Source organism: Neltuma alba, unplaced genomic scaffold (genome assembly GCF_004799145.2).
Source record: "Neltuma alba isolate B1F8T4 unplaced genomic scaffold, ASM479914v2 tig00011644_pilon, whole genome shotgun sequence".
Classification (NCBI taxonomy): domain Eukaryota; kingdom Viridiplantae; phylum Streptophyta; class Magnoliopsida; order Fabales; family Fabaceae; genus Neltuma; species Neltuma alba.
The window spans coordinates 19,068-41,385 of NW_021636292.1; the positions used below are offsets into that span (position 1 = coordinate 19,068).

At 37.2% G+C, this 22,318-nt stretch overlaps 3 protein-coding genes across 3 annotated transcripts; 1 reads left to right on the forward strand and 2 right to left on the reverse strand.

The window, feature by feature from the left end:
• The first annotated feature begins 2,124 nt into the window (after nucleotides 1–2,124).
• LOC114716128 (50S ribosomal protein L9, chloroplastic-like) lies at nucleotides 2,125–5,587 on the forward strand. Its single transcript, XM_028901063.1, has 7 exons — nucleotides 2,125–2,313; nucleotides 2,602–2,729; nucleotides 3,988–4,033; nucleotides 4,364–4,461; nucleotides 4,562–4,609; nucleotides 4,984–5,160; nucleotides 5,404–5,587. The coding sequence occupies exons 1-6, from the start codon at nucleotides 2,167–2,169 to the stop codon at nucleotides 5,102–5,104; spliced, it is 588 nt and encodes a 195-aa protein (XP_028756896.1). The 5' UTR covers nucleotides 2,125–2,166; the 3' UTR covers nucleotides 5,105–5,160; nucleotides 5,404–5,587.
• Nucleotides 5,588–9,633: 4,046 nt separating this feature from the next.
• Nucleotides 9,634–10,837, reverse strand: LOC114716135 (zinc finger protein ZAT5). The gene is made up of 2 exons (XM_028901068.1): nucleotides 9,827–10,837; nucleotides 9,634–9,790 (listed from the first exon to the last, which is right to left on the reverse strand). Exon 1 carries the CDS (start codon nucleotides 10,760–10,762, stop codon nucleotides 9,836–9,838), a length of 927 nt encoding a protein of 308 aa, XP_028756901.1. The 5' UTR covers nucleotides 10,763–10,837; the 3' UTR covers nucleotides 9,634–9,790; nucleotides 9,827–9,835.
• An 8,253-nt stretch (nucleotides 10,838–19,090) lies between these two features.
• On the reverse strand, nucleotides 19,091–21,944 carry LOC114716136 (superoxide dismutase [Cu-Zn], chloroplastic). The gene is made up of 8 exons (XM_028901069.1): nucleotides 21,586–21,944; nucleotides 20,918–20,979; nucleotides 20,801–20,840; nucleotides 20,607–20,702; nucleotides 20,485–20,516; nucleotides 20,276–20,351; nucleotides 19,814–19,867; nucleotides 19,091–19,380 (listed from the first exon to the last, which is right to left on the reverse strand). The coding sequence occupies exons 1-8, from the start codon at nucleotides 21,857–21,859 to the stop codon at nucleotides 19,355–19,357; spliced, it is 660 nt and encodes a 219-aa protein (XP_028756902.1). The 5' UTR covers nucleotides 21,860–21,944; the 3' UTR covers nucleotides 19,091–19,354.
• Between the last annotated feature and the right edge of the window lie 374 nt (nucleotides 21,945–22,318).

Here is a 22,318-nt window from a genome sequence, read left to right on the forward strand (position 1 = left end):
ATGTGAGCTGTGACTGAATTTGGGTTCTGGAGTACAAAGAGAGGCATGAGAGACGATTCTCCAATATTTATAAGAAAGATTAAAACTATTGGGTAATATAAATAGACACGCAGGGATACAACAATAAGTCAACTATGTGAGCTAACAGGAAATATAATCCTTCCCCAGTTCCAACCTCCCCTGCATGTAACCAAAAGAAAATAATATGAAAAAGAAAATTATTGCTAACTGAAAGGGTTAATTTAAATATGTTGACTGTAGCTTCATTGGACGACCAATCACACGTTGAGTGTTTTAAATTGATTTCGTCTTCTTGTCCACTTCTTCTTCTCTCCTGTTTATAGAGAGTTCATTTTTGCCTTTAAAACTCAATAGTCAGTTCATTGGCAAGGTTTGAAATGTTCAGAAATAAGATGGCGTCATCGTAGCTTGCCCTTCAGAGAAACTCTGGAATTTACAATATGCAATAATAACCCAAACTTATTAAAAAGGCGGCTTGCGCAGCCAGAAAGCACACACGATGGATACAGAGTATGATGGCGGTGCGATAATAATATTCAAAATCTCTTACCACGTAGTATGAGGACTCTTAACTAACATAACTGTAATATATTTATGGAGAGAAAGGAAGCATTTGAGGTGGCCTTTTCGTGGAGCTTGAATATGAGTTTTGCTCAAAGACATGACATAATAAATATTAAGATGAGCATTATTTATTTGTTTTTGATAACAGGTGTGCATGAATACTTTTATTAAAACGTGTAATTTTTTTTGTGAGAGTGAGAGAGAGAGAGAGAGAGAGAGAGAGATGAATTGAGAATAGCATAATTAATGTTATAATCCCTCACCTTCTGTTTGATCGATGTGAAAAGAACACATAGATGAGAACGTCGATTAATACTGAAATGAATTTTATATTAATTAAGGACTGAATTATTGATTATTATATAGTAATTGTGAAGGGCCTCAGCATGCATTCAGATGTCAGCCTCTTGATCGATACCTTTCTCCTAAAAGAGTCCAAATCAATTGCGCCTTCCCATAGGCAGTGCATTTTTCTCCATTCAACGCGTTAAATCAGCGATATCTGGTTTGTTTACCCTTGTTGATTACTGATTGGTTATTTATTTTGACTGGTTTGCTTGTTCTTGTTAAAACTTGCTATTTAGAATAAATTTTTCATACCGGCTAGCAAATTCAGAATTGCACATCCGGCGTCTCATTAAAATATTAAAACAAGTTTTTTAGACATGAAATATCATAAATATTTGAAAATTACTACCTCTGGTTCTTAATACAAGACCCTGTTTGATTTTTATTTTGATCCTAATTATAAGACCTCAATTCGTTTTGTCTCTCATATTTATATTTTTTTTCCAAGGTAGCCCTTTTAATAATGGCATTCTAACCAATAAACTTAATTAATAAGGATATTTTAGGAAAGACAACACTTATTTATTATAAATAACTAACAACGCTCATTTATTATAAATAACTAACTTATTTTATTTCCTTAATCTGTTCAAATTAGTCAACTAGTTCTTATAATTAGGACCGGAGATAATATATCATCTACATCTTTACTCATATTCCATTAGCCCCAATCTTGTTACGTAGATCATAGGAAAAAAAAGACTTCCTTCGTAAAGCAGACTTTGGACGAAGCTTGACCTTTCAATACAATTTTAAAATCATCCTTCACGTGCTCCGTGGCTCTCTATGAATAAAAAATTCCCTTACGACCAAATAACCACTGTGATTTATCAAAACCAACAGCGATTAGAAATAAATTTATAAAACATTGATTTTTTGAATAAATATATGGGCTAAATATAAAGTTAATACTAATACTTTGGGCCAAAACAAACGTAAGCTTTACTTTTAATAATATTTTTAATCCTTTTATCCGAAAAAAACCTCTCGTCCTCTCACTGTTATTAATTCCTTATTAACGAGCTTTATGGGTTTGCCACCAAAAATAATAATAATAATAAGAATAACAACAAACTTAATGTGAACGACCCACAATGACAATGTCGTTGCCGTCGGTGAGGAGTTGAATAAACGACATGTCGCCATCCGGCTGGGCGCACGGAGGTAAAGATAAGACTAGCGCGAAGAGAGGGAGACACGCGGCAAGTTGAGCTTTGGGTGCAGCGGACTGCAATGGCATCCGTGGTGTCTAATCTCTCGTGGAGTTCTTCGTCTCTGCTGCAGAGCATTGGTGAAAGATTGAATGAAGGCACTAACTTGCCCAACAATAAGAGGGTCTTTGTGGTTTTTGCTCAAAAGAAGACGAAGAAAACTCGAAAGGTAGTGGGGTTATTGTACAGGATAATTTGGACTATCATCTATGTTTTCGAAGTTTTTAATTACCTTATTTGGTTACTTTTGAAACCGTAAGGGGAAAAATAAAAGCTCTGTCTTCCATTGAAGTAGGAGAGGAGGGGAACGCAAGCTAGGCAGTCGCTTTTGTTCCTGATTATTGTTAATTCCTGTGTAGCCTAGTCTGAGTTCTTTGACTAATTATTGCACTTAACTTCCCACATTATGATGGGCTGCTGCTGCTGCTTCCATCTTGCTCTTTTACCGTGAGGTCAGATTATCCTGAAGGAAGACATGCCTGATCTTGGAAAGAAAGGGCAACTTCTTGACGTGAGGGCTGGTTTTTTCAGAAATTATCTGCTTCCCATGGGAAAGGCCCAGATTGTCACTCCTTTGCTGCTCAAGTAATGTCTTATCAAACTATGCTTGACCTACAAGTGACCTATTTTAACAACATCATTTATCTTCTTAAGTATTTTACAGCCTCACTTATTCTTGTCAATTTGCCTTTTAAAATATAAAATAAAATTCAGTGGATATAGAACGTTCTCGGATAGTCCCTTGTAATTCCAACAATAGGATCAAGTAGAAATTTTTAGGAAATATAACTATGCTCACTATCTCGCAGACAAGGGAATCTGTCGTAGACAGTTTATGTGCTTAGTACAAGGTATTGTATGTTGCAAATCAATAGGAATCTAGTTTTTGACTCCAATTTAGCCTCTGTTTGCTTTTTACTGAGTTTGTAATTTCCTAGTAATAGACTACGGTCTATCAAATAAAAATACCAACATTTTATCGTCTCTTGCACTCGTCTTGGCTTCCCTCTTTCAGTTTTTTTCCCTTTACCTCTAATTTTGTAACAGTACAGCTAAAGGGGAAAACTGAAACATGGAAGCATGATATTATAAACTATGGCAATAGGTTCTGGAGTGGTACTGTTGTGCAGCCTATCATAAGATTCGTTTCTTACAACAAGGTTCATTGCTAACAATAAGTACATTTGGTCAATATTGACTTATCCAATAGTTACTCTTTTATAATGAAAAACCATGTATTCAGTTTAATCGTACGAGCTGCAACTCTTCAACTGTATTCAGCATGTTGCACACACCAAGTACTTTTCTCAGCTTCACAAATTAAGCCTATGTAAGAATCTTGGTCAATTATTCATAATTCATGAATAGTGAATATTATTACTGACTCTGTATGATGCACAGGGAAACTTGTCTAGTTTATTTATATTACATCAACGCGGCTTTAATGTTACGGTTGAGCTTATGTTTGTTTCCATAAAATAGTGTCGGACATTGGAACTTCTGCAATATACATTCATTGAGACGTGGGATTGTACTTGTGCCCTTTTGCTGAAAATAGCTACATTTCTTGTTTTATGAATAGTTGATACTTCTTAATTAAAAAGTCACAATCCAACCGTTTCTGCTTGACAAGTCTTATAGGCAAGTTATGGTGACTGACTAATTAAATTTCCAGTCAGCCTTATCTGAATGCAACGTATCTTTCATGGTTGGATTTTTCTGTGTAATGAATGATGTAATCAGTGTTTAAAAATGAAGGCAGTAAAGCATTGTCTACAACGGTTTTGGGATAATTTGACCTTGTATGGTCTTATATCTCATTTTAATTAATTTCTCTCCCCAGGGAAATGAAGATGGAGGAGGAAAGAATTGAGGCTGAGAAAAGACGGGTAATTTGTCCTATTCCTCATATTACTATTTAGCAGAACATTTTGTGGTTGTACACTGCAAAGCTTGCTGTTATTGACTTGGAGTAGGAGGTAATCAATGCTATGCTATTAAGTTTTACGTAGAACAGTTTCATCGAGGCTGAAACTGAGTTTCACATGACAGATTGCTAAACATGAAATTTCTTCATCATCATCCTTCCTCTTGTCTTTTTATTTTTGGTCTGATGTTTGAGCAATACGTTTTATTTTCTTTTTAAAGTTTGTACCATGGTTGTTTCTCCAACTTCGTTTTCATAGATGCTAGACTTATCTAAGCTCATTGTTCTCCAGGTAAAAGAAGAGGCACAGCAACTTGCTCTTATTTTTGAAACAGTCGGAGCTTTTAAGGTGAAGCGTAAAGGTGGTAAAGGAAAACAAATTTTTGGAAGGTGAGCTCTGACCAGTTCCATTCTAAGCAGTTAACTTATGCCCTTAAATTCAAATCTACTTTGATTTGATCATGGATTTTTTTTCTTTTTCCATTCTTAGTGTTACAGCTCAAGATCTTGTTGATATAATCAAAGCACAGCTTCAGAGGTACGATAGTCTTCTCAATATATACAACTCCTTTTGAAAATTTTGCACAAATTATCTGAAAACTTTTTTTTTTTTTGGGGGGGGGGGGTTTGGTTTTCAAAACTGAATGTGCCTGTTGTTTTGTTAGCGACTCCATTGCCTTCAAGTGACAGCACTTGAGCAAATATGACTGGCCATATGCTAAACGGTCATCCTCATTCTCGAGATTTATTGTTGAGGGTAGTTGATGATTCTATGTTCCCTACTTCATCTGTCTTGATCTTGTAGTAGATGGCGCTTGAGTATATTTTTCTTTGGTAATATGAATTGATCTTCATGTTTTGTTTTCTGTTTATAATTCATTCCTTTTTCATTTTATGTTGTCAACTCTTCAGGGAGGTGGACAAGAAAATTGTTTCTCTTCCAGAGATCCGGGAAACAGGAGAGTATATTGCAGAGTTAAAGCTACATCCTGAAGTTACAGCTAGAGTTCGGTTGAATGTTTTTGCTAACTAAGCACAGCCTGTTCTGAAATTTCGTCTGCTGGTGCAAGCTTCCTGCTTCAGCCTAAGGTACTAACTATCCGACTTAACACCTCTGAGTGCCACTTATAAGTGATTAACTCTCATGAACATGGTTCCAGTATTGGAATGATTGGTGCATGGAAATGAACAAGTAGTTTGTTTGAGTGGAGGAAATCTCCTCAGCTAGTTCTTATTGTGTTAATTGAGGTTATGTTGAGCTGCAATCCATGCAATGAAAATCGAAATATACGTCGGAGTCCAATAATTTGTTTATTGTGGCGTTTCATGCAGATTCTGATTGATTTGGATGCTCATATTGGAAGGCTACAAATTTGCTGAAACTGACTGATTAAGCTCGTATATTCTAGCAGCGGTTGTTTATTGTTTTTCATGTAAATTTTTTTTGGTGGGTCCTGTGAAACAATTTCATTTTCTAGAGTTTTAAATGAAAAGATGCAATTAAAGATATTGCGAGCACACAGAAGCGAAACGTGACAGAGCAGAGCAGGACATCTTGTCCTAGTCTTGAAATAAATGACGCAAACTTAAGGAGGCAATGACCAAGAGTGAATAAGGCGAAAGTATAAGATTATTGACACATAACAAATGACCAATCTAAATGTCAGATGTAGTTTTCTTAGGTCGGTCACTGGTCTGACTCCGACCAACGCCCGAAAGAAAAGGGAAGGGGGAAGAAGAAAATTTAGAAGGCGGTTTCCAGGTCTTAACGCCCAGTTATTGATTGGTCCCTCCGTACCATTGGGCGTTAAATGACTTGATTCAGCAAAGTTTATTTCTCGTTAAAGTATTCTCTGGAACAATAATGCAAATAGTGTTTACAATTTAGCGTTCAACATGTGATAATCAATTCGTGTGACGATCAACTAATTATTTGGTGCGCATCTTTTGCATAATTAATAGGAACTCAGGTTCATCAACGGATAATAAAATTTAAAAGAAATTATACTGTTTGCGAATGATAATGTTGTTCATCCTTAAGATTTAAGTAAACGTGGCCAGTTTAAACCAACAAATCCATTACTGGCTGAAGCAACAATTTAGTTATACGCTTATCTCTTTTTCCCACTGACCAGCCAAAGGAAGATTCCATGACGGGATATAAATATCCTTTTATTTTCTGCTGAGTTATTTTGGGTGGCTTAAAGCCAGACCCTCTGTACCCGACTACAAAGGACTAGGGTGACAAAACCAAGTTATCCACGGGTGCAAAATTGGATATTATCGGGGGAGAGCATTGTGATTTGCTGATTGGCTTCAGGAGGACAGATCTATCTTGAAAAGCATGGGCAAATGTTACAAATAGCACCACGTTATTGTCAGGTCATGCACCAGTTTAAACAATACTGCCATGTGTTGATGTAATATAATCCAATATGTGGCCTATCCAATATTTGTTAACACCGTATTTGCCATGGAGGAGCCAACCAAACCCAAAGCAGTGAAGTAGATTTTAGGTAGCCATACTTCACAAAAGTAAGAACCACCACTCAAGGGATGAAAATGAGCGACCCACATTAATTGATCCGCCATCGCATACCAAACCCGTAATAGATAAGGTTAGGTTCTGCTTAATTTGGAGCCGAACTCTGCGGATCTATAGAAGGATTAGCAATTCTTTGGTGGGATCGAAATTTGTTCAACACCATTTGCCCAAATAGAAAGGCTGGCCAATGCCTACTTTTGTTTTATGGGTCATAATTCATGAAAAAAACTGATGCAGATGGCTTGCGGATATAAACAGGACAAAGAAGCCACATAGTAAACCAACTCATGCATATCTGAGGCATTTGTCCTTATCAACAAAACGTGACCGGTTTTATCACTACAGACTCCCAAGCAAAAAAATAGGATAACAACTACATGCTCTGTGTTTATTTGCTTGTGTGGTTTCCCTTCATCAGTAATTAAAACTAAAGGCTATTCGTACGGCCCTTCCAGCTGTTGGGTTTGAAAATTACGCCATAGCCTCTAATCTAATCTACTTTGTCTTGTTTCTGGTTAAGTAATATAATCCCTCAATATCTAACTCAAACCTTCTTCTTCCTTTTCCTCAAAAGGATTCTCCCATCTCGGCATCCCATATGCCCTTGTCTCTTCGCTCATCGTTAATGTGGTCTCTTAGGCCATTTGGACCCGACAAAGCTTGTTTTTAAGTTCCCCACCCTGCCTCTTGGTTCTGCCTTCTTTTTGATATATTGATGAATTAAGTGTCATCTATACTGCGGCAAAAAGCCTGATCAATAATTTATAAGTTGTACCTTGTTTTTATCTGGAAGGTCACAAAAATCTTCAATTTGGCATTGGTGCAGAGTCCGATCCTCTGTCATCGATCGCCAATAACTTTCCTTAATCAATTTAGTTCCTCTGTTGTTAGATGATGTAAATTTAACAGAGTAATTGAGATGGACTGGCCTAACAGAACCCTTTACATGTCGTCGTTAAACAAATGAAATGATTATATCCCGTACCAAAAAGAGTTGCTTTTTTTTTTTTTAATAAAAACACCGCCAAACTTCATGGACTATTATATTGCGCAAAATACATTAGGTATTTCAGTGCTCTTTTTCATCTTTCAACATTATGCATGGCAAGTTAATCACATAATAATCCATATAAGAATCCCATTAAATCAGGTGGGTAATTCGGTTGAATTTATGTTAATTTGATAAACAACTGAACTAAATTGACTGGGGAGATTATTGGGAATGATAAACTTTAGAAAGTGACGCTTTCAAATGTTAAGAAAAAATTGTGAACTAACTACTCCGGTTTTAATTGTAAGACTTAGTTTATAAATTATAAATGAGGTCTTATAATTAAGATAGGAGACGGTACATAAAAAGGAGGAGAAAAAAGAGAAGATGAAAATTTTAAGTACGAGTGTGTACAACATTTTTGAAAAAGCTAAAATTAATTGAACCCAATAATTCTGGAATTTGATCCAATATAACAAAATACTGTACAGCTACATCTACTAAGAGAGATGAAGGAAAATTAAGGATGAGATTGAGTAGTGAATGATGAAAGTTGGGGAAGAATTAAAAATGGGATGGTGATGATGGGATTATTGGGGGAAGTTGCTTGGGGAGAGGATAATAACAAAAGAGAGATATAAGCTAAGCATATTTGCAAAAGCAGAGAATAAAATGGTAGCTAGAGGTTGGATGACACCAAGGGAACCTCTCCCCAACTACATGTGCTCCTGTATTGTCAACCACCCCTCTCTCTCTCTATTTTCTTATGCCTTCGGACACCTCACGCAATGTCTGTGCCCACATGCTTTGCTTACCAGCATTCACCTTAGCTGCCCCTAATCTAATTAATTACTTCCCATCTCTCTCTCTCTCTTTCTAACTCTCTCTACCTAAATTAATTACCTCTCATCCCTCTCATGCATGCTCCGTAATAACAGGGGAATTCTATCTGTTGGAAATATCTTGGTGTGGAATTACACAAATGAAATTGATCTTGCAAGTTGATAGAGTGAGTGAGTGAGGTTGAGAGGGATAGGTTGCGACTTGCGAGAGTATGGGTGATGGGTCGTCCACTCCACAACAAAGGGTCAGTGGACCCTACTGCCTATTAATCTCAATCCAAATATGTATACAGATGTCTGTGGTCTCGGACTTAGCAGTATCTTTCTTGGAAGCATCAACTTTGTATGGCTCCAACCCCTCCCACGCATAATCCCTTTGCCCTTCTTCCCTTTCACTCCTTACTTCTTCTGGGGATAAATCCAACCCAACCTCAAACCTTGTCATTTTCAGAAACAAAGTAAAATCCAATTTATACTTGCAAAGTAAGCTAACACTCATCAGACGAGTGTCACTCAGACTGTAAATGCCGGCTCATCTATCAGGTGAATCTGTTAGGGTTAAAGCCGGAGGAAAGAGACGGAATATAATATATATCATGAGAAAAGGAATATAAATCATGCACTATATATATATATATATTGGTGATTATATATATGTGCGTGAAGGTGAGAGGTAGAGAGGGGGAGAGAGGCTCAGAAAATGAAAGATATGTACAGGTGGGTTGGGGAGGTGTGAGAGCATATGGCATGCAGTGGCATAGATGGAGTGAGTAGTGTGAGATTGAGAACGCTTTATTCTGTGCATTTAATGGAATAGTGAGAGGGAGAGAGTGTGGGTGATGCAAGAAAGAGACGCTCAGAGTGTGAGACATATCTTTTAGCTTTATTATAATTATAATTGAAAAGCACCCAAAAGGAACCTAATCCACGACTTTTGGTTGTGGTGCTGCTTCTGCCAAACCCTAGCCAGCCCCCCCCCCCTTCTCTTGTTAAACAAACAACAACACTGGAGCTCCATCCATGCACGCCCAAATATATATATATATGAAATAAATATAATTATGAACTGACGAAAAGGAAAGATGCCCTATCACTCCCTCACTTTTCGTGAATGAAAGGCAACCATGAACACTAGCCACTTACTCACTCAAAGTATTCCGATATATTCAACGACTACTAGATTATTATTGTCAAAATGGGAATAATTATTATTATTGATTATAATTATAATCCAAAGAATCCATACTTGCCAATATTTGTAAAATTAAAATTAACGCTAATAATTCACATTCCATCCATCCTTCTCCCCCATTAACAATAATTATAACTTGTTTTTCTCTTGCCTCCTCCTAATTCCTTGCTTTGCTTTCCCACGTACGCCCTGGCCTAATAATGGCAGTCCACCAGAGACGGAGCAGACAGCACCAGTGGTTTTTCTTTCGCCGGAAACTCGAACTTGGAATCCCTCTGATCCTCTTCCGGCGCCGGCAGGTTTAGATCCAACACCAGCACTTTTGGCTTCTCTTCCACCGCCTGAGGCGCGCCCACTGCTGTGGATGCCCTGTGCCTCCTCATGTGGCCCCCCAATGCCTGGCCGGACGTGAATTCTGAGCCGCATATTGAACACTCGTGAATCTTCGCTTTGTTGATTGACAAAACCCCGTTCATGTTACTGCCTAGTTGAAGAGAAATTTGAGGGACGCTTTTTATTGGACCTTCTTCGATCTCATAACTGTTGATGAGTTGCGGCTGCGGTGGCGGTTTCTTATCTTCTAACGTCATCTTAGGCTTTTTGTGGCTGGCCCTGTGCCCACCCAACGCTTGAAACGAAGGAAAACTTCGGTTACACGTTTTGCACTCGTACACAAACAAACCAACTTTGGCGGCACCGGCCGTGACGGTGGCCATCTCAGCGAATCTCCGGCTGCCTCCTGCTGGTTCTGTTCTGGCGGCTTGAGATTGAGGTCGGTGCTGAAGATTATGGGAATCCCCGCTCTGAGCCAAGAGAATTAAACAGTTAGCCATGTCTTCCTCTTCCTCAGTGCTCTCGTCGTGAGTAGTGGTGGTGGACGAAATGGAGCCGTAATCTCCACCGGCGCTGAGGTGTTCCCCGGAGACGCTTGATGAGCTGGAGGTCATGGCCGCGACGACCGCACAGGGCGAGGAGGGCCTGTGCCTCTTGGTCCGCTTGCCCTTGGCGATGTGGGTGACGGTGGCATGGTTATCAGACGGCCCCACAAACTCCAATTCCTCGGCGCCTTCCATGTCAACTAGCTTATTACACAAAGACGGAAGAGATTTATGTGTATACATATAAGCGTGTGTTCGCAGAGAGAGAAGAGAGATATGAGAGAAGTGAGAAGAAAAGGTGTAGAGTGAAGAGTTATATATATATGCGGGGAAGAGGGGTCCAAGAGGAAGCCGTCTCCTCCTCTTTGTTACATATAACAGCTAACTCTGAATGAGTCTGTCATCACTCCAAAATCTTCCTTGCGTTTCCAACCTTCGAAGTGTCACTCACAAGGAAACTTCTCACGCGCTCTCACTTCACGTCACCCTCACGCTTCCATCCTATCCACACTTTCCCCTCTCTTCCTATTATTATATTTCCCCCCCCTCTCTCAGTTGAGTTGGGTGTTACCTCTCTCTCTCCCCCCTAATTAATTCGCCCATAACTAAACATGCTTTCTGTTATCTATTTTGTAATATTGAGTATTCAGGATGTGATTAAGAATTAATTTAGATCTTAAGAGCGGAGTTGTATGCGAGTGAGCAAAGATTAGCTTGTACAAGAAAGGAAATTAGGTGAGGATTAGAGATGGAAATTAGAGGCAGATCAGATGTGGTAACTGCTAAAGTGGAAAAGTGTAGGGAAAGTTTTTATTCCCCCCCCCCCCCAAAACTAAAAGCAGTTCAAGAAAGGTTGGTGTTAACGTTCTGAGTCTGAGTCGGTTTCACTCTTTTTTTTTTTTCCCATGGAACGTAGAATAATTAAGGCAAGCAGAAGGGAGGCGTGGATAAAAATTTACTTAACCTAGCAAAGCAAAAGAAGGAAAGTGCACGTTAAAAGCATGTCAACCCCTCTTATTATATAAGATCACTCCACTATTCCTGTTTATTAAAGAAATGTACTAACCCCGTTTGAGTGATCACAGATTCGGGCGGGGTGCCTTTCAAGCAAACCCCCTTTAATCTTTAGCGGAAAATTATAAAAACTTTATGTTTTCGTTTGTTTTTATTTACGTTAATGGGGTGTGTGTGTGTGTGTTTTTTTTTGGGGGGGTGTCTTAAATTAGTGTATGAAGCAGTAAGTGAGGAGTCCAAGGAGAAAAGAAAGGGACAAATGTGGAATGTCAAGTATAGGATTCGGTTAAGGAGAGTATGTGTAGATTACAAGTATGTGACATAAGCGTTTTCATTAGGACGAGGCTTCTTATACTGCAGGCTGCTTAATTATATACTACTATTTATATTTATTAATTACATATATTCTCAGCATCTGCTTGCGGCTCATCTGTCATGATAATTAATTATTGCTAAACTACGCTAATCATTTCACTTCGTTTCTCTCAGTATTGCAACTTTCTGAAAATTAATTTACAACTAATCATCATCATCATTGCTTTGTTTTAGCTTCTAAACAAGTCTTGCTTTTTGTTAATTTGTTCGTTCCCCTGGCTTTCTCCTCATTATTAGGTGTGCCACATATGCACCTCTGATCTCTCCATCTCCTGCCGCCGCGACAGGCTTCGATGTGATATATATATATATATATATATAATATAATTAACCAATCATCAAAACTTCTAATAATCCCTGTAAATAGACCTGATTATCATAACCAAATCACAATTAGCTAGGTTTCTCTAATTAAAAACTGGAAAAAGGGCCGACCCATCACGTGATTCTATATAGTTCTAATAGAAAACCTCACATAATGTAAGTTCGTTAGATAAATTTTGACGCTGGTGAAGACAGTACATGTGTATTGTTTTGGTATTATTAGCAAAGATTACATAGGTGAGAAAGAGTTGAAAGACATAAAAATATATACTCCTCCGGTCCTTATTATAAGACCCAATTTGACTTTTTATTTGGTCCTAATTATAAGACCCAATCCATTTTGTTTCTTATATTTATGCATTTTTTTTCAAGATAATCCTTCTAATAATGATAGTTTTAGCCAATATGCTTAATTAGCAAGGATATTTTAGGAATGACAACACTTATTTATTATAAATAACCAACTTAACTTACTTCCTTAATCTCCTCAAATAAGTCAATTGGGTCTTATAATTAGGACCGGAGGAGTACATATATATATATGGTCCTTAGTATAATTAATTAATTAATAATCCTCCCCTAACTAACTGACTTCGTTACTCTAGTTAATTAAAAGCAAAAACAATAGACACAGAGATGACGGTGAAAAATATTTTCATCATTTGTAGATGGCTATAGGATTCTATAATTTATTTAAACTTGAAAACTCTTCAGGTCGCTCCATTTAGATTAGTGCTGTTGGATGTAGTTTATCTACTATCAAGTCGACCGTAATCTATATATACTATTATCTGGTTAACCGTTGGCCTGCTTCCGATGACACAGATATTATATCGACCAAATTTGACGGTGCCCAAGAATCGTGCCATCCTTAATTAATTTGTTGGTCCAAGTTAATTAAATTACTCTTCAGATTTATTATTTTATTGTATTTTTGAGTTTTGTACTTGTATCTATATATAATATGTGTACAAAATAGGTGTAGCCACATCACAAACGTCTAATTGTATTCCATATTCTGGCTCACGTAATTAGACCCCTGAAATTAGTGATTACTGAATTAGAAAAACAAAATCTTATTGTCAGTATCATCCAGCGGATGAAGATCGACAGTTGGGAAAATTAATTAAATAAACATAATATAAATGATAAATTGAAAAAAGAAACTTAATTAGGAACCAACAAGTTGTCACATTCAAACTTACTCTGGGTCACGTTTTAGTTTTAGAATCATTCTATACATCAATCTGTATCTGTACGCTAACCTTATATTCCTTCCGTAGTTATGTAATGCACACTGAAGAACCAAACAAAGTGTGTCACAAAAACAAAATCAATGGCCGAAGATCGTCCTTATCCAAGTTGACCTGGCTTTAATTTGGCCCTTTCGTTATAACCAGCTAGGCTCGTGTGTAAGAGAAACTCTTCCAACTTTATACAACAACCGGGTCAAACAACTGCGGTATTTTTTTTCCCCTTAAGAAACATGATATGATACATATAATTGAATTAGCCAGCTGATAATGAAGTTTGAAAAACGGAGATAGGGGTATTAATTAATGGTGGCGATCGATTGGATTGTTTCAGGAAAGTGATGAATATAATTAGGACCTGGTAATTTATAATAATGAAGTGGTGTGTGTGGTAGCAACCATATAATTAATCTTGTGCCATACCTAACCCGACAGTTCGTTTTTTAATCTCTCCATGTGTTGTATCCATCTGTCACTATACACAGAAACAAAAGTAAACACAAATGAGCATTACGCCTTCTGGGTCAATCATGCACATATATGCAGCTCATAAATAATTTAGGGGGAAATTAAATTAAACCAAAGTGACATTGAAGAAACATTTGGTCCCAATGCATTGGCCAGTGGAAATTAAATCGGATTGATCAAGAATTGATAAGGCGAACATTTTAATTGAGAGACAAGTAAGAGGAGAGGTTCAATGAATAGTAGTGAAGTATTTGGAGCAGATCGAATGGAAAAAGTGGAAGAGATCAGATGGGATATGAAGATTCTTAGCGTAGCAAATAATAAAATATGGTGAACATGTTGTTGTGTTGTGTGAGGCACGTAATGTTGATGAGAAGGATCCCATTTGCCCCTCCCATATCCTGCTATAGCTGCCTCAAGTGCCCATTCATTTCTATATAACTGTTTTCTCTCTTTTTATTTCTCTATTCCCAAGTATTATATTTCTTTGATTTGTTGATCCAATGCCAGGAAACAAGACAAATACTTTTGTATATTATAATCAGAACTGGCTTGCTGGTGGAGAAAAAGTAGAGCATTCTTTCTTCATATATATATATATATATATATATTCCTTTTGTATTCATTCAGTTTTAATTATTTGAGAATTGAGATGACGAAGTATATAACAAACGTGACTCTGAAGCCTTTTGCAACTAAGCTCACACACTGCATTTATTAATTAATTAATGACTCAATTCAACTTGTAGCTCAAAAGACGTAACTTCCAATGAAAATTTTTTCCCTTTGCTTACATTTATTCTTTCGGATGATAAGCTAAACTGTACAGTTTTGTCGCCACAGAGAAACATTAGAATTCAATTAATTCCATTGGGAATAAAATTAATTTAATCAGCCACCATATACTACCGATTCAGTTACCGAAGATTTATCCTTATTATTATCGATTTAATTATAATATATTATAAAATAAGATATTTAAGTCGTCGCTGACCTAATTTTTTTGCCACCAATTTAGTTAAGCCACCGAGGAAATGAAGTAGTAGTGTTTTCTCTTTGGTCAAAAAGCAAGTAGTGTTTCATGAAATATAACAGTTCAATTAATAGAAGTATAGAACAGAATTAGTTTTTTTTTTTGGTACAAAAATTTTAGAAAAGGAGTTGGGTTCACGATCCATTTTTTTTTTGGGTACAGAATTAGTGATGGTGATTATTGAACAAAAAAGCAATACAAAGGCTAATAAGCGTGAGATTCTTAGCCCAAAAACAAAAAAAGAGCGTGAGATCAGAGAAGTGAGAAGCCGTCAACCGCTAACACAAGAAAGATTAAACGATCCGAGGGTCAAAAGTTTATCTTATGTCTGATGTGATATCATGGTATTCTTCGTCCATTTAACTATTTAAACGATGAGGACCGGTCAGTTGTCAAATAGCACTTTTTCCTCGGGAAAAAAGGTTCAAATTTAATATGGTCATGTGCATGGGGTAAGGATTTTATAAACTTTCTTATATTGTATTTTTATATTTCAATGAAATTAAAATGAGCCGTTACTTATATACTCTTCCGATCTTAAATATAAGACTCTTATATACACTAACATAAGGGTCTTATTTTTAGAACTGGAGGAGTAATTCCTATTAAATAATAGTAATAAATCTAACTTCAGATAATTATGATAAATCCGATACAGTTTTGAACTCATACAACTCTTTAATTTTTCTTTCATGAATGAAATAAAACTGAGTTTTTTATTTAAAGCGAACTAATTAATAAAAACACTAGAATCCATGGAGAGGAAGGCATTAGCAAACAAATAAAGATAGTGATCGAAGTAGCAAGTGGACTTATAGCACTTCACTTTACAACAGACACACAAAGGAGAGAGGAGCAGCTTCTTCTGAACCACTCATATCATGACCAGTAAATTAGCAAGTTGTTGGTTGCATCTAAATCTCCTCATCTCTCTCCTTCTTCTAAACTTGTTACTACCACCCTTGAAAGGAATATTTATATCTATATATATATATATACGCTTTTGCTGTCCTTATTTTTCGCTTGGCCCTCAGTCATCCAACTGCCCCTTCCTAACCATAACTTTCATATTATCCATATCTCACACAACTCAAGACAGTGACACACTTTTTTCTTTTTCTCATAATTTCGGTTTTCTTTCTCAGATTCACGTACACATATAAACTAAGATGCCGCGCCTCTTAATCATTCCAACCGCCCTCTTCTCTCCTGAAAGATGCCTTGATCAGTTACATGAGGTTCTGCAGGGCAGCAGCCAATGACCTTTAATTTCAAGCTGCTGTAGATATAATACTAGTTTAGTTAGAAGGGGAGTTGCATGATTAATTAGATCGGCCTGTCTCACTTACAATTATTAGAGGGAGAATTTGGAGTTTAAATAATGAAGGTCAAACACTTGAAAGAATATGATTATGAAAAAAATAATCGAGAAGAAGATGATTAAGGGTTTGGAAATTGAATTATGGTTGTTGGGCACTAGTGCAACAGGTGGAGTACTGAGGTTTTGGATTGCTTTGAGAGCAATGTCGAGTTGAATAAGGCCACCATATACACACACACACAACTAGCTAGTAAACCTAATACTCCACCTCACGTATATTATATATTGGGGTTCAAGACAAAGTGGTTTGTTGCAACTAAGGCTCTATTTACACTAATTAACACCAACGTATTTGTCAGTGCGCAGCAACATTTGACTTTCACAGCCTCCTAATCAATTTGGGCGTCCATATATATTATCCCTGGCTAACAGCTTCAGTCATTGATGATCTTTTAACTAAAATCTCACATCTTATATTTATATTAATATATAATACATAGGTGGCAATAAAAAAAAATGGTGTCACTCTGACGCATAAAGGTGAAATATTTAGTCTGGTATTGTGAGATTTGGACCAAGGCATCTCTTCCCCAATATTTAATTAATAAGGCCATTGCCTTGGTTTCCTATCTTGTTAAAGCACTATCTGTGATCATGATTTAGTCTTCTCTTTTTTTTTTTTTTTTTTTTTTTTTTTAAGTTTGCTCGCGAGCTGTGCTAAAGATGGGGTCATCATTTCCGACTTTGTCTTTCTTCGTCCATTTTTGGCTTTGTGTTCCTAGAGTTATATGCTTATACTACCCAAGGGTTTATCTTCTCTTTCTTTTTTTCCCCGCCTTTTTTCTTCATTTTTTTTCTTTCTCTATTTGGAAAACCTTCAACTGTGTCTATCCATAGCGGAGTTAAAATTGAAGTTTGGCCAATTGATTGGTATAGCTGATCGTGATGGTCATACTTATATAGGATATAAATTATAGACTCATTAACAGATAACAATATACATACCTGATGAGAAATTTTCAGAGATGCGAAACTGATTTTTGAAAAATGAGAGAAGTATTTAAACCTAACATATTTAGTCGAACAATCTCCTCCTTCCTCCCTTTGAATTAGTTTTGTGCTGCTAGCTCCTAAAATTTTACTACTGTTGAGGATCAATATATTTCTCTATCCCTCCGTCCCAAAAAAAAATTCTGGTTGGATTGAAGATGATGAGCATGTGTGAGTGTGAGCTACGCAAGACAAGAGCTAGTCTTTATCAGTGTGTCACGTAAAAACGCAGCAGAGATAAGACTGGAAAAAAGACTGTGTCGTGCACCACCCATTGTGGCAGAGGCAGGCATGAACCCCCAACTTTTCAAGCTTTTCCTTCAAGCCAAATAGCCCTTTTTTCCTATATAATATATATGAATAGTTTTCTTATCTTTAGTTTTCTTTGTTTTTTTGTTTTCAAAAGGCCACAGTCCGTGCATGATACACACAAAACAGAAAAGGCAAATCCACTAATAATGAATAACATATATAAAGACACAAACAGAGGTGAGGTTTTGATATGGAGCAGTAATTAATAGTAAAGAATGGTGTGGGTGCTCGTTATAGTGATGACAAGTTTTGTTGGTATGGTTACGTTGGAGAGCCACTCGTAGTTGAGTGGAATTTGCAACAAAAAACATAAACTGAAGAGTGAAGACAGAGGTGGTCACGGGTGAGCCAAAAAGGCTGCCTCTCATCTCAATGACCACGACTTATTGCCCACCCTCTACCTTACACTTAACATTTCGCTTTTACCCCTTTTTCTCTTCTATTTCTCACGCTTACCTCGTGATTAGTTTAATCCCTCCCAAACCACTTCCCACTTCCTCATCAATGGCCAACGTATATGTGAGATCGATTTCAATTTGTTCTCCTCTCTATATGATCCATCTGGGGCCATCCCTCACGAGCTTGCTGATTTCTGGGTTAAAACGGGTCATGCATGAATATTACTGACAACCTCTGCAAACGCTACAGCCTGGTTTAGTGCCTAATCCCAAGTTGCTTCGTTTTCGGCTCAACTGCTAACCAGAAAAGGACGTCTCTAGTGAAGCCAGTGGTGAATCATAACTCGTAACGGACGTTGCACAAATATGCTTTAACTACACTTTCCACCCACTTTTCTTTTCCTGCTGACTTGCCTGCATATGATAGAAGAATAATCGGCATTATATAACAGAGAGATCTATTTTGTTTTCTCTAATTAAATTAAAGTTATTGTAACCGTCGAGTACTCCTTTCTTTTTATTGTTACTTGCACCAACTAAATTTTGGACTTTTATTAAGTGCCCTGATAATTCCACAATAAACATATGGCAATAAAATAAACTGTCCCGGCCACTGGTACCTTGACACTTGACACCATCATCCACCGGACAAATTAAAGCCAGCTCTCTTCTCTCTTTTTTCTTTTTAAAAAAGATTTTTAAAACACTTTTTTGGGTCATAGCAAGTGATCAAATTGCACGGACCTATCCAACTGAGGCCCATTCATAGACAGAGAGCCAGCCCACTAAGTATTGCACATTATTTTAAAAATGCCAAAAAGGAAAAAAATGTTAAAGCAGTCAAATCAGGAATACAGAGCCATGTTTCCCAAATGCTCGCAGTGTTTAGGCAGTTTCTGGGTTCAAACTCGCCGTTGCTCCATCATACCAAAAGAGGGGCATAAACTACGAACTATGACACCATCGTTTATGCTAAAAATGCTACATAGTCGCAGCCAGGACATAAAGCCATGTAAAATGTTGATATAATAAGGATTTAAACGTCAGATTCATTCAAAGGCAGCCAAAAAGGAGTACATGAGAAGTCAATTTTATTGTGGAGGACGCACATAAAGGATTATAACAATCTGACCAAACACCAATGCATGTTTAGTTATTCAATTTCACACCCAGCTTCATAAGCACATATCATGTCCCACATAGTCTCCAATACATGCACGTGAGGCTATAGTAAGCAAACAAAGGATAAAATGCCACGGCTGCTTCTAGCACCATTTTGCATTCAAATTAAACTGGAGTCAAACCCACCACGCCTGCAAACAAGCACACGTATATTGTTAGATCAATTCATAGTTCATATCATATAACGATAGCAATTATTAGTGGGGGCGACTCAACGAAATGTAAGAGTGTACCCATTGAATGACAAAAAGAACTGAGTATTCAAGCTTCTCAGGCATCATGCCAAAATTATGAACCCAAAAAAGAAAGGAAAAAGGAATTATATGCCCAAAGGAAAGAAAAGAAAAGAAAAGAAAAAACATTAGTCCATATCCAAGCTTGCTAGCTTCTGAATCATGTTAGCGCTTATTTTGCAAGTCATTGTCTGAGGAAATTGTTTTAGTTTAACATCACGATTCAGATTACAATAACTAAACCACAAACGCAGAAAATGACAAGGCTTCTATTTGAACAGACTAATTGAAGAATTTGAAAAATGACGAAACAGTATGAATTCTATCTTACCACATGCCAATCTTCCGCCAGCATTTCCAGTGGTCAAACTAAGTTCATGTCCACCTACAAAAGTAAAAGTAAATATAGATGACTAATCAAGTGCCTCATAAACAGGGGTATAGAATCTTCGTTCCTCCTTTTTGTATTTGTATGTTTTAACAACAGCTTTTTATTCCAAAAAAGGCTTCAGTTGTGATTAACTCAATACACCCAGTACAAGAGTGAAGTGCAGATTTGAGCACAAGCAATAATACTCGTCCTTTCAACTTGCTAGAACAGTAGCATAAATTTATTTATTCTAAAAGTTTATGAGTTATGATAGCACCCCTTGATCAATATATTCATTGCCCGTTAATCTACTTATTTCTGTAATGTTGAGACAGTATGAGCTGGAGCTGCCAACAATAATTTTCTCCGCAGAAGGATTTGTAAGCCAAAAAAGAAAAAAGAAAGAAGAAGAGGAAAACTAACCTTTCCCGAGGTCATCCTCAAGCTCATGAACCACAAGGGCTCTTCCAACAACTGAATTGGGGCCAATAAGTGGTATCTGTATGTTTCAGGTACATAATTAGCCACAACCAAGGAGAACTACAGTAGAATGATGTGGAACTCAAGCACACAGATTAAGACCAACGGCTGTAGAACATTTAAGAAGATATATATTAAAATAGAAAGAGCACCTGATTATCTGTGATTGTTGCCTCTGCAATTCCTGTAATGCAAAGAGATAAAATGGTGCATATACAGGTTAGTAACAATTCAAAATAGAAGGAGAAAGAAAAGAAGATAAAATTGTATCTACCGTCAGCATTAGCAACTATGTTTCCCAGGTCACCCGCATGACGGACTTCATCCTCAGGAGCGCCATGTGTCTTGTTATTAGGATTAAAATGTGCTCCTATATGTGTCATCAGAGAAGCAAAAATTATGACTTCATCAGTAAAACAATTAAAAAGAAAAGAAAACTGCGTGCTTAACCAAAAAAAAAAGGCTTACCGGTTGACATACATCCATTTGTGGTATCACCATACTCATGCTGCAAGAGAAACAAGTAGCACAGTTTAGGAGGGTATTCTGGACAGGGCTAAATTTGCAAAATCAGAAAAGACTCACTAGATGAAAACCATGAGGTCCTGGAGTAAGGCCAGTAACTCGAACATTAACTGTTGTTGGGCCTACACAGTACACATCACACAGGAATTTAACAAGTTAAGAAATTCTGCTCCATTTAGGAGCTGTCGGCTTCAGATGGAAACAATAGTGAAGTATTGGAACATATCAATACTAAAATTTAGCCAGCAGCACAAAAACTAATCTACATAATCTTGTGTAGAAATATTTCACTTGGCAGATTTCACAATCTTCATTTGTAACATCAAACGAACCCAAAGAAGAGGATTACTTTACTCTCGTGTTTTACGATACCAAGCCGTAAGCTTCAGAATGGAATGTATGTAAAGGAATTGCCACTAAATCAATATAGTGCTTAGTTCCAGTCGTTTCTTATTTCTTTTTGGCTACATTTACCTCATTCTATCCTCCATTGTACCGATTTGTACAGTATGGTAACATACTTTCTAGTTTTTCTATGTTTAAAAAGAATTGTCTTGCCAAGATCTTCCAAAAATAACCGAGGAGTTACCAAGAGCATTTCTGGTATTACTGATTAGGGAATAACCAAAAAAAGCAAATTAAAAAAAAAAAAAAAAAAAACTGGTTCGAATGGAGCTAGGATTAGCAAGTGGCAATGGAAGGGAAACTCAGGAGAGAAGAGAACCAACCATCGTCTTCTTGGGTCAACGTGACGACACCTTCGACAGCGGAATTGCCTTTGAGGACAGCCACGGCTTTCTTGGAGGCAGCGGCGACGAAAAGAGGCTTAGAGGGGGCCGTGGCAAGGGCAAGGGAGAGAGGAGATGGTTTGAGCTTGAGGGAGACGCCATGGAAGGAAGACTGAAGAGGTGGGTTATGACTTTCGAACAGAGAAAGTTGAGTCAGAAGGGGTGAAGACGACAGAACAGTGAGGGCCGCCATAGCAGGCAATGCAGCTTGCATTAGGCGAGAGCCCGCGAGCGTGAAAACGCAAAGAGATAATGTAGCGGCAGTCTCAAGTCTGAGTGGTGGCTATATATGAGATTCCGATAATGATCGACCTGCGGAAGCTCGAGGCCTCCCTATTTGTCTTGGTCAGATTTTCTAGGATATCTCTCAACTTTCCTATATTTCATTTATGGCCAAAGGGGGTTTGACTTCTCATTTTTATCTGGGGTGTTTGAATACCTTAAAAAATACTTATTCGTAGGATTTTTCGGCAAATCGAGATAAACTCATTCATATATTTACTTTGTAGATCATAAAATCACTTCTAAAATCATGATTTGATTTCTATCTAAACACCCCCTTAATCTTCTACCCCATGTTCCTCGTATTTGAGAAGTAGTCTCTTTTAAACTCATCTCAGTTTTCTATTCACTCATCCTACGAAAGAGTAATAAATAAAAGAGACTGATGAAA